The sequence below is a fragment of the Lethenteron reissneri genome, chromosome 34, assembly GCF_015708825.2.
Source record: "Lethenteron reissneri isolate LAM-NWPU_2019-01 chromosome 34, ASM1570882v1, whole genome shotgun sequence".
NCBI lineage: Eukaryota > Metazoa > Chordata > Hyperoartia > Petromyzontiformes > Petromyzontidae > Lethenteron > Lethenteron reissneri.
Window position 1 is genome coordinate 3,897,135 of NC_083812.1, and position 12,011 is coordinate 3,909,145.

General features: G+C 49.4%; 1 protein-coding gene across 1 annotated transcript in view; it reads left to right on the forward strand.

The window, feature by feature from the left end:
- Positions 1–12,011, forward strand: part of LOC133350487 (neuropeptide Y receptor type 5-like) — a 32,474-nt gene that overhangs the window by 7,725 nt on the left and 12,738 nt on the right. Inside the window, exons 2-4 of the mRNA XM_061564826.1 lie at positions 4,591–4,992; positions 7,042–7,215; positions 11,307–11,537. Of these exons, the coding sequence (XP_061420810.1) occupies positions 4,591–4,992; positions 7,042–7,215; positions 11,307–11,537 (807 nt within the window). The remainder of the gene's footprint in view (positions 1–4,590; positions 4,993–7,041; positions 7,216–11,306; positions 11,538–12,011) is intronic.

Here is a 12,011-nt window from a genome sequence, read left to right on the forward strand (position 1 = left end):
ATAAAACATAATAAAATAATTAATAAAAATAAAACATAATAAAATAATTCTCACGACGTTTCGGCCACAACGCAAGCAGCCGTCCTCAGGTCTGTCGGGGAGACAGTGTTATTTCCCTTCTTCGTGACTTTACCGAAAGAACCAAGAAGATGAATCCCTGCAGTCACGAAAGCTTTAAATCGAAATTTAGCCCGCGAAGCTGTTTGAAGGGTGCCAAAGAAAGAAAAAAAAATCACCAAACTCCTTGAGGTGCTTCCCTGCGTGCGAACAAAAGTGCAGTGAGATCTCCGTGCCATGAGCCACCTGGGTAATGATTTGCAAGTGGCTCCGTACGCCTTTGTGCCGTGCCCGATACTAATTCGTGTATACGCAATGGGGTGCCCAGTGGCATACAAGACCGACTGCTTGTGTGCTTTTGTTATTGCCGCATTATTACCTTAAGCGACACATTTATTGGCAAAGAGGTGACCGTACATGTTGATGGTATAATCCAAAATCGACCGTAGACCTGGCAAAGGACGAATGACTTTCACAGGGAACAGCAGGGCACAGCTGCCGTTTTAATTGGCTTTTTTAGGCTTTTTTGAGAACGTGTCAAACTGACACATTTAAACGCACACTATCATGCACGATATGCTGTTTTTTTTTGCACCAATCGAGCAATATTATTTTATGGATATTTAATGGCTTTTGAATCCACACTTACCGTCTGAATTATATTTTACGTGCCAAATCAGGCAAAACACGTGTTTTAAATGCATACGAGCACGTTTCGTGTGTTCGTGTCATCGTTTAAAAATTGTGTATATGCATTAGAATACTAACCGATGCATATTTGTTCAGAAATACTAGACACGCAGCGCTATGATCATGCTGCCTTAGGATATTATACATGCTGGGTAAACAGAGATAGAAGCATAGCCACACAATTGTTTGCTTACACCACAGCTGTCAGAACAGCCTTAGCTGGAAGGAACTTGATACCCCCTTTAGATGGTATTTGGCCTACTCTTCCACACCAGCCAGACGTATGGAATCGATGTGAAGATCCCATTTGCTACAACCGCACGCGACCTACCGATCGACTAACTGCGGTGTAAACCTATCTACTGCTGGATGGATGGAGGCAGAGGGAACTTTAACTGGGCAATTGTTTAACCTGCCACGCAGGAATAAATCGAATCGGAGATATCTGAAAGTCCAGGGTGCTCACCGTTACACCACCGCAGCATGCTGTGGGTATATAATAAATACATATACAGCTCCATGTCAATCCGCTGCTGCATGAAATCCTCCCCACACCGCCTCGGTCGAGGGTTTTTTTGACCATACTTCACCATGCTGGTCATTGGAGGTTGGCGAAGCGGAGGGCTGGTCAGGACTTATTTCGATATCAATCGGCACCGATGTTAGTCTGTGGCCGGGAATCGAACTCGGGTCGCCGGGTTCACAGCGCAGCGGGCGAACCGCTGTGCCACCGCTCCACCATCCTCCGCCCTGTGTCGCCTACGTTAGCCAAGGGTGTTATGGAGCGATGTAAAAAAAAATGAATCTGTGAAAGATGTATAGACGAAACTGTGTTAAGCACCATAGCGGCGCGATAGGGAACAGGCAGGGCATTAATACAAATATATACAAGTCTGACGTGCGGCGAGATTTTATTTGGATATGATTTGTCAACTTCACACCCCAACTAATCTTGCTGCTGTCTGGCTCTTGTAAAAAAAGAAAACACCCAGGCAGTGATCACGAGAGGATCAACAACAACAACAACAACAAAATTCCACCGCGTGTAATCACGAAGCAAAGGGTTTATCTCCAGCCTTGCGTGTTGGGCGAGAGGCGGTAGGGAAGCGGTCACCCTCTCCTCTTTTTTGGTAACCCTTCCCCGCCCCCTCCCCGCACGGTTGGGGTACGTACGGTGCGAAAGAAGTTCAACCGTACTTGCTTACGTACGCACGCACGCACGGACGTGCGGACGAGGAGCTCAACAGAAAAGTTGAGGACATCTCAAAAGCGAAAAAACAAGAGACAGATGTTAATTATCATGGAGGTGTAGAACAACAAGAACACAAATATAGTCAAGTGTATGATTATAGCTACTGAAATCAGATTTTTCAAAATATGTTAATCGGACATTTAAAAAAAGAGTATATATTGGTTTTACTCATACGGCAGAGTCGGCCTATAGTTTTACATTGCTTTACATTTTACTGGTAGGAACCTCCTGGTTACACCAGCCCACAGGGGATTATTGTGTCCGTCCGTCCGTCGTGCATCCAAAAATGGGAGGGTTGGGGCTGGGTGGAGATGGGAGGGTGGGGAGGGGCTGGGTGAGGAGGGGCTGGTCACCCAGTGGTGCCCTTATAAAACTCAACGTTTAATCTACTCACGCCGGCTTGTGCCAGCCCTCACAGTCTGCGATATTTGCGGAATACACCACGCCGCCGTTGACCCTGGCCATTGACCGAGCAACCCAACGTTCCTACCAGCTCCCTCCGCAGGAGGAATGTGTTCATGCCGAACGCCTAGAAATATCTGATCCCCTGAGGTGGCCAGGTGGCGAGCTGGTAATACTGAGCTCCGGGTTATGATTGTGGCCAGCTCTCCCTGTGATTGAACTGGACTGCGAGCTGATTGTTTTCCAGCCGATCGCTGCAAAACAAATACATCATTATATTTGGTTTCCTACCTCATTCGCCAACACAAATCCAAGTTCTGAGAATGAAAAAAAGTTAAATGTACCTTGACAATCTCATTACAGAGTGCGTGGAAAAGTGCGACCCCCACTCCCCCAGCTGCGTAAAAGAAAAAACACCGAAAAAGGTCACGAAATCTTTTTCAGACATCCCTCACACACACACAGATTCCACCGCTCCATAAGATCTCCGAATAGATTCTCCGCCTGATGGCGCGATGCCGACAGCACAACACGCACACACGTGCACACAGGACACTTTATGAGATGGTTTTCATAATCGGTGAGCCAAGTTAACACATTCCTGCGGAGGGAGCTGGTAGGAACGTTGGGTTGCTCAGTCAATGGCCAGGGTCAACGGCGGCGTGGTGTATTCCGCAAATATGCCCGACTGTGAGGGCGACCACAAGCCGGCGTGAGTAGGTTAAACGTTGAGTTTTGTAAGGGCACCACGGGGTGACCAGGCCCTCCTCACCCAGCCCCACCCCTCCCTCCCACCCCCCACCCCTCCCCACCCTCCCCTCCCCACCCAGCCCCTCCCCACCCTCCCCTCTCCACCCAGCCCCTCTCCACCCTCCCCTCTCCACCCAGCCCCACCCCTCCCATGTTTGGATGCACAACAGACGGACGGACACAATAATCCCCTGTGGGTTGGTGGTACCAGGAGGTTCCAACCAGTATTATTCTCACTTGGCCTTGGTCCTCAGCACCTGCAGTCCCGTCTGGCTTCCTCAGACATCTGATAGACACGTGACCTCGCGCTCCTCGGGCCAGGCCCTGCCAGCTCGATCCTCCTACAAAACAGTCTTGAGACTCAACTCAACGCGAACTTTCCCGAGCAAATGGTTGTAACCGTAAATAAGTAATCGATTAAATGCCCCGCACCGGACAGGGGAGGTGCCCGGAGAGAAAGCAGAACGGCAATTGTGGGTTGCTGACTTTTCTGATAGTTTTTTTTCTTTCAATTACGCGTGTGGGGTTTTCTTCAGGCACTCCTTGTTTATACCCAGTAAACAAACACGCACGCACGCTCGCTCTCAGCAACTGCCACACACCTCGAGCATGAGCCACGAAGTAGACGTCTCGTGCCAAGGCGAGGCTTCGTCGAATAAATCAAAGGCAATGTTCAGTGTATTCCTGGTGAAATGAAATCCACCCGATCACTCTAATGGCGGGTGGGTCGGACGCGGTGTGAAAATTGCAGAAAGTGAGTTATAATTTTAAATGGTTATAATTCGACTTAAATGGACATTGTGGGAGGAGAATTTACGGGACCAGTCATTGTCAGTGTATTAATTTTTGCCTTTTTTTCTCCACATGACAACTGTGAGTGTGCCCGTCTGTGCGCGTGTCCGTTGTGGAGCAGTGACGTAGCGGTTAGCGCACCGCGCTGTGGATAACATCAGTGGGGATGATCTAAACCAGTTCTGGGCCTCCCCTAAGTCGACTCAGCCTTAAATAAGTATCCAGTGCAGCGCTTAAACATCAGCACTAGCTGGACAACAGCGACCGGCCGTGTCTCCGGCCACACCAACCCCTCAATGCGCCGTGGTGGCCTTAAATCGGTGCTCGCGAACAGCACTTGCCTCAACAGTTACATGGGGCATCTTTCTCTCTGTGTGTACGAACCGGTCCTGGGCCTCCCCTAGATCGACTCAGCCTCAATCGAGTACCCGGTGTGATGTTGTAAAAACATCGCAACTCGGGAGACAAAGGCGGCCGGGCGTGATTCCTGACCACACCACCCCCTCGTGCGCCATTCCGGCCTTCACATGTGCTCACGAACAGCGCTTGCCCCAAACAGCCTGTACGGGCTACGTGGGGTGGAGGTTGGTGGGGGGTGGAGGTGGTGTTTGTGGAATCTTCGCCTGCGTGCGCGTGCGTGAGCTCAGATCCCAACAATGGAGATGCCGGGAAATTCGTCGAGCGCACCGCTGCCACACGGCGTCTTCGGCGTCGTCGGCGACGTCGGCGAGAACGGCTCCACGGGGCCGAACGTCACCGAGGTCTTTGGCGACGAGGACGCGGAGCCAATCGTGGGCCCTCGCTGGCAGGCGGTCATCATCGCACTCTACGGCCTCGCCACGGTGCTGGCGCTCTCCGGCAACGCCGTGGTCGTCTGGGTGCTGGCGCTGGGTCGCCGGGCGCGCACCGACATCTCGGCCTTCCTCATCAACCTGGCGCTGGCCGACCTCACGATGGCCCTCTTCTGCCTGCCCTTCACCTTCACCGAGGTGCTGCTGCAGAGTTGGCTCTTCGGCGCCCTGCTGTGCCCCCTCGTGAGATTTGCGCAGGCGAGTGACCGCGGCGCGCCGGGCGCGGGTACGCGGGGGTGAGACCCCCCCCCTCCACCCCCACTGACTCGAGAGTAAACAGACACGAGGAGGGAGGCTTCCCCACTCGTTGTGACGAGTGACCCCCCCCCTTTCCACCCCCAGGGCGTCAGGGGGCCGTGAGCGGTTGACGAGAGCTTCATGGCAGCTTGTCAATAAGCGCGCGTAAACGCGTGTAAATTTATAACGGGGAATAATAATACGAATATAATAATAAATAGAATGAAGGAGAAAAAAAAAATCCCTTCCCTCCCCTCGGGTGATAAAATATATATATCGAATTGCACGTGCAATAGCCGGGGGTCCACCGCGAATGTCAAGAGACGCGTGGGGTTTTAAAACGTTCCGCCAATAACAGTGAACTGCTGCACGTTCATTTCACGGGGGGGTGGGGGGGGTGACACGCGGTGACTCGGAGCATCACGTGTCATTTACCCAGAATGATTACTGCAAAGCGCGGGGGGCTAATGTGGAGGGGGGGGCGTCTCAAACCTTCGCGCAATGCAGACCTCCATGGTGGAAATAATCCTTAGGAAATATGTATCGAGATGACCGTGGGCAATCGCTTGCTATCTCTTCCTAACCCAATTTGTTTTGGGTTGTTGCGAATATTAGTATACTGTAGGTTTTGTTGTTGTTGCACGTGTATCGAAACCAGGATATATCTTGCTGCTGCTGCTACCTAAGATGCAATATAAATATGTTAATGGCGAAAAGCTGATTTAGAAAAGTTTAATATAGTTTCTCTGACGAAGGAAAAAGAAATACTCGGTGAGCATTGCTTTGCGCTTTATTAAGAAAATAATCAGTAAGTGCCTTATCTCAATACACTGTTGTAACTAATATATTTGTTGACCACCTCTGTCACAAATAACCAGATGAAAAGGATGCCACTGCCCTGTCTGAATAGTCGAGGCAATTGTTATTCTTACGGCGGCTGCCCTATTCCCTGAAAAATAATTCGTCGCTGAGCAGGAAGCTATCTCGCGACATGTAGCACTCTGTGATACATGTAGCGGGATACATCTGCGTTCAGTGGGCGATGAAACTTTCAGTCGTTAGACGCCGCGTTCTTGAAATGCCTCGCCCCAGTCTGTTAGGGATGCTCCGTCATCTTCTTGGTTCTTTCGGTAAAGTCACGTAGAAGGGAAATAATACAATAATAAAAATAAAACATAATAAAATAATTCTCACGACGTTTCGGCCGTCCTCAGGTGAAGACCAGGTCTGTCTGATGGCCGAAACGTCGTGAGAATTATTTTATTATGTTGTATTTTTTATTATTTTATTATTTCCCTTCGACGTGACTTTACCGAAAGAACCAAGAAGATGAATCCCTGCAGTCACGAAAGCTTTAAATCGAAAGATGCTCCGTCAGTCGAGGTTTTTTTTTACGGGTCTCGTCTGAAAACCACTTTTTTTTTTTTAGGGTCTCGTCTGAAAACCACATTTATTTTCTCTTGCCTATCCGGCTGCATCTCAACTGAGTTTTACTAAAAAGTACCTGCTGCTACGAAGGCATTGAGCGCTGACAAAGCGGCGAGTGTTGTCTTAAGTACATTTTTCTACAAAACGCGTTCGCCTTAAAATCCGGCAGCGTCGCAGCTGGGATCTCAGAAATCGGGAAGAGATCTCGGATGCAGCCGAGGGTGCAGCATTTGGAAGTAAAACAAAAAAAAACTACTTCTTGGTTCTTTCGGTATAGTCACGTAGAAGGGAAATAATAAAGTAATAAAAATAAAACATTATTTATTAAATAATATATTATTTTATTATGTATTATTTTTATTATTTTATTATTTCCAGTAGAAGGGAAATAATAAAGTAATAAACATAAAACATAATTTATTAAATAAAATATTATTTTATTTTCTTTTATTTTTATTATTTTATCATTTCCCTTCTACGTGACTTTACCGAAAGAACCAAGAAGATGAATCCTTGCAGTCACGAAAGCTTTAAATCGAAAAAAAAACAACAACCTTCGCCCGATGTTCCCTCGCGTTTCAGACCCTCTCCGTGTCCGTGAGCATCTACACGCTCACGACGATCGGCATCGACCGCTACTACGCGGTGTGTCACCCGCTACACTCGCGCATGACCAAGTCCAGGGGAAAGGTGTTCATAGCCCTCATCTGGGCCGTGTCCATCAGCATCTCGTCGGTGCAACTGGGCATCTCTCGGGTGAGTCTCGCACGAGATGAAGACCCCCCCCCCTCCCTCATCCCCGCATGAGCCTTTGACAGACAGTTGGGGGGGAGGGCAAGTGCTGTTGGACAGCACCTATGAAGGCCGGCACAGCAGACGAACGGGGTGGGTGGCGTTCAAGTTCATGTATTAGGTGTAGCCCTGTGAGCCATTCGGTTCTTGAATCAGGTGCAACCGCAACAAACAAAAAAAAACATGAACAAAAACCATCTTAAATTGAATATGTGACTAACTGCAAACAGAAAATCCAAGAAAAGACAGAAAAATATTGCAGAAAAAACAACGTACACTAACGCTGTGTGCAAAAATCCCAGTGGGATGCAAGTCAAACAACCAACAACAACCACAAGACAACTTAGATTAAGGCCATCAGTCTAACTCTGTACTACAACAACACGCCCGGCCGCATTTGTCTCCCAAAGTGACGATGTTTCTACGTCGCACCAGGTACTCATTGGGCGGCTTAGTCGTCCGAGGTGGAGGCCCAGGACCGGTTCAGATAATCGTCACTGCTATTGGTCGTTAGCGGGAATCGAACTCGGGTCGCCGGGTTTCGTAGCGCAGCGTAGCGCTCACCGCCACCCTACACCGATCCACGTCTCGCACACACTCACGATTCACGCCCACTCTCTAAAGCTGCTCTCGCTCTCCCTGCCGCCACATGTCCCCTTCTCTCCGTGATCCCACCCCTCCCACCTTCCCGTCCACCTCGCTCACTCCCTCCCTCCCTCCCAACCCATCCACCTCCCTGGGAGAAGGTGCGGTCTCAGAGCCACAGAGCCAGCTGTGACCTTCTCTGGCCGATCAACCCTCCGAGCCGAATGAGAATTATATCTTTTTTTTTTTGTATTTCATCACCGAAGTAGTCATTACGGTACACGCCATGAGGTATTGCCTCCTGCAATTTTAGACCCCCCCCCTCCCCCGAGGGTTCCACCTCAACCAAGAGCAAGGGGGCATTTGACCCCAGCGTGCATTTGGATAAGTGGGTTGCTCGATAACTGCACGCAATAGTTTAATTGTCGCAATTATACGCCGGAGTGTATTTTTTCTCACCGCAGGAATACGTGGCGAGATTGATTCTCACCTTTAAATTAACGTGTTATACTTGTTGACCCAGAAAAGCCACACAGAGTTTCAGGACTCCTTTTCACGAGGGTCCTGCCAAGTTCATTGGAGTAAAGGCCGGCGATTGACACGTACATTTCAGAGCGTTTTAATTTTCCGAATTTGGCTTTTATGTTTCGTTTTGTTGCTGTACCGTTACGCCAGAAAAACAACAACAGCCTAGTACGGAGATTGACGTCACGAGCTCATTTGTCATCCAACGTGAAGCAGACGGCGCATATTTACTACGGCTAATAATACCACCGCAGTCATCATCACCAGGGCGGCCACTGCAGCAAGCTCCGAACGTGCCACTAACGACGCCGTGCCACCGCCTAGGTGATGAAGGCGTCAGCATCGTATCGCCAATAACAGCGCTGCTCTTCCGATTGTGAATTGAGGGTAAAATATCCACCCTCGCTGGGTCTTGTACACCACTGCGAGCAGAGTGCTGCTATTTTCTGGGGACAATTTGCCAACATTGGACAGCTGGGCTGGAAGAGGTCACGTTACCCACACTCTACCTGGACTCAAGGCTCCCCTAATTGAATTTACCGCAATGAAACAACATTGTTCATGCAGGTAGACATAATTTTAACAGCCTCTGTAGAGTGCTGCGGTGGTGAGATGTTGACCCCCTCGCCTGGTGTACAGGAGGCCGTGGGTTTGATCTCGACCCTGACGCCTGCTGCTGTATATTTGGAATTTGCGTGTTCTCCCCGTTGTCGTGTGGATTTTTGTCTAGGTTCTCCGCGTTCTCCCTCCACATTTAGAAACGTGCGTTTGTGGTATGTCAATGCTATACATTCTCACGTGATAAGCCAATTCGTTGAGATATTATGTGTGGCCCCAGATCCTTTCTGAAAAAGCGCTTTCTAGCTCAGTGGACCTGACCTGGTAAAATCCCCCAAAATGTTTAGCTTAAGAGTTAAAAAAATCGTTTGTAACGTACGACCTATGCCACCATTAATGCATTGACCTATTAAACGTTGTATTTACGCGACCGTCATATTGTTTTCGTGGGCAAAAGACAACGCCAGTGAGGCTGACTAACGGTGGACAAGACCGGAGTTGTAACGGCAGCGAGAGGAGGGAGAGCGTCCAAAAAGGGAACGTTCGCCGTGGAGATGGAGCGATGAGATCGCTTCACGCTCAAGAGCACGACGAACGGTAGCCGCACTGGGCTGCGAGGGACGTGGGGAGTGCTCGGGAAAGCCTTCATCCAGTAGTGACGAGACAAAATGCGTGAAGATTATGTATATATATTTTTTCCCAACGCGTGTTTTATATTGGTAGGGCTCAAACTGCCTCGGTGTTGTTGTGCTGTTTTTTTCCCGATAAGGCCCAAGCTGTCACCAGTTTCATTCCATTCGCTGGAAATGAATGCATTGCGATGCATCTCAAGATCACACATTCCCTCCTCGCCACACATTCTTTTTTCTCTCCATTCCCTCGTGACGTACCCCCCCCCCCCTCTGCCCTCACACCTTCATCCACTCCATCCACCTCCTCCTCCGGCCTTCTTCCTCCCTTTATAAACACTTTCGCTGCTGGCCTTCTCTCGAGCCTCTACGTGACCGGCTCAAGGCTCGGCCAATCTCCAAATCTCTCCCTCATCATTTGGGTTTTTTTTTTAAATCACTGCTTTCACTTTGGTCTCCTCTGTGACTTGCCAACATCCCAAGAGAATGAAACACAAGCAGATATTCAGCAGGCAATCAGCTGAATTGTGAAAGAGTGCAGGTGCTCCATAGATATGCTTCTTTCGCTTTTTTTCAAATTCCAATTATATTCCAAAATGTGCTGTTGGCACCATGTTGTCACGTGACGAATACAATTGCATTTAGACTGTTTTTTTAAACCGGGCAAATTGACCGCCTTGTGTCAGAGAATGGCGTCAGAAAATTTAAATCGCGCAACCACTTCTGAAAGTCCCTTCTATATTAGACTCGTGGCATATTTTATTTTTATTTTACTAGACATCTGTGAAAAATTGCTTCATAGCCCATACTCTGATTCTGATCAATTTCACCATGGCAAAGAGTGTTTCATCTCATGTGACAACAAAATAAAACTGATTTTAATTTTCGCAGTAAGTGGAAAATCTAATTTTTTTCCATTCGTGCACCCAGTGGTGACTTGGGCTGAGGCCATCAACTTGCAGCACCTTATGACCCGGCGTTATCACGGGTGACTGCACAGCTTTGAACCCAAGGTCTCAACGGTGCCGGCTCCGTGCCCCGACATGCTGTTCGAACCCGGAGGCGCCCACGTCAAGTAATTTGACAATGCTTTAAAAGGCAAAGATCATTCGGCTCCAACGTTTTACTATTAACGGTGGAATAAAAAAAACCCATACCAACAAATCCATGTCGCACGATCCTCGATCGAAACAACACCCAACGTCATCAGCCAGATGCACAGGAGGGAGTGGAAACAAGTTGTAATGGTTTTTGCGATGGGTGAGTTTTGGGTGGGTGATCGGGTTGTGTCTGATGAATGGGCGATGGGTGGTTGATCTGTGTGTGGTGATGAGTGCGTGATGGTTTGACGGATTATGGGTGGGTAGGTGGCTTAAAGGTTGGTGGTGTTTGAATGTTGAACGGGTGATAGGTGTGCGCTGGCTGGTGATCGTGGCTGGGTGATGAGTAGGTGGGTGACAGTAGGATGGGTGATGGCTGGGTGAAAAGCTGGGTGGTGGAATGGGTAATGGGTGGGGGAGCGGCGGGGGGGGGGGGCTGACATATGTTTGGGTGATGAATAAGTCATGAGTTGATGATGGGTGGGTGATGGGCGAGTCGGTGACAAACGGTTGATGAAACGTGGGTGATGACTAGCTGATAGATCAATGGTGATGACTAGCTGATGGATCAATGGTAGGGGAGGGGAGGGGGTGAGGTCGGCCTGTCCGTATGTCAGCGACGACGTTATCCGTGGCGCCGCGTGTCCCGCTGTTGCAGCTGGGCAAGGGGAAATGCCTAGAGGTGGGCTGGCCCAGCCGCGGATACCAGCAAAGCTACACGGTGGCGCTGCTGCTCGGCACGTATCTGCTGCCCCTCCTGGTGCTCACCCTCGCCTACTCCAGCGTGGCCGTGCGGCTGTGGGGCCGGCGGACACCCTGGCAACGTCGACCACAACCGCGAGCTCCACCAGGAGCGCTCCAAGCGGAAGGTGGAGTGTGGGGCTCGGCTGTGCGGTGATTGTGCGGCTCTCCCCGAAAAGCCATTCACAGCAAGTCCAGCTTTTCCCGCATCTCCGTCACCTTGTTTTGTTTTTTTCCCCCCACGATTTTTGTTGTTGTTGTTTGTTTGTATTGAAATTTAAATTGAGAGTGAGAAGCGAGTGACAAACGAGGTGACCCCGGATGGCTCACGGGGGTTCAGATCCTGGCTTTTAATCTGAGTATTAGCTCACCCATAATGAAGCCGGGTCTTCAAATGTCGAGAGATAATGGTCTCAGCCCGATCACCAATTCACTAAAAAAAACCCATCGCATTATTTTCTTTTACTTCACATGGCAACATTCCAGCTTCGGTTTGACTGCCATGTAACGGGCATTATCTCTATCGCGGGACATGTGGGAACGTGCGCTTAATTGGGCTAATCCCAGCTCCGGGAATGAAATATCGATTCGACTGCAATGCGACACACATTTGTATCGTACG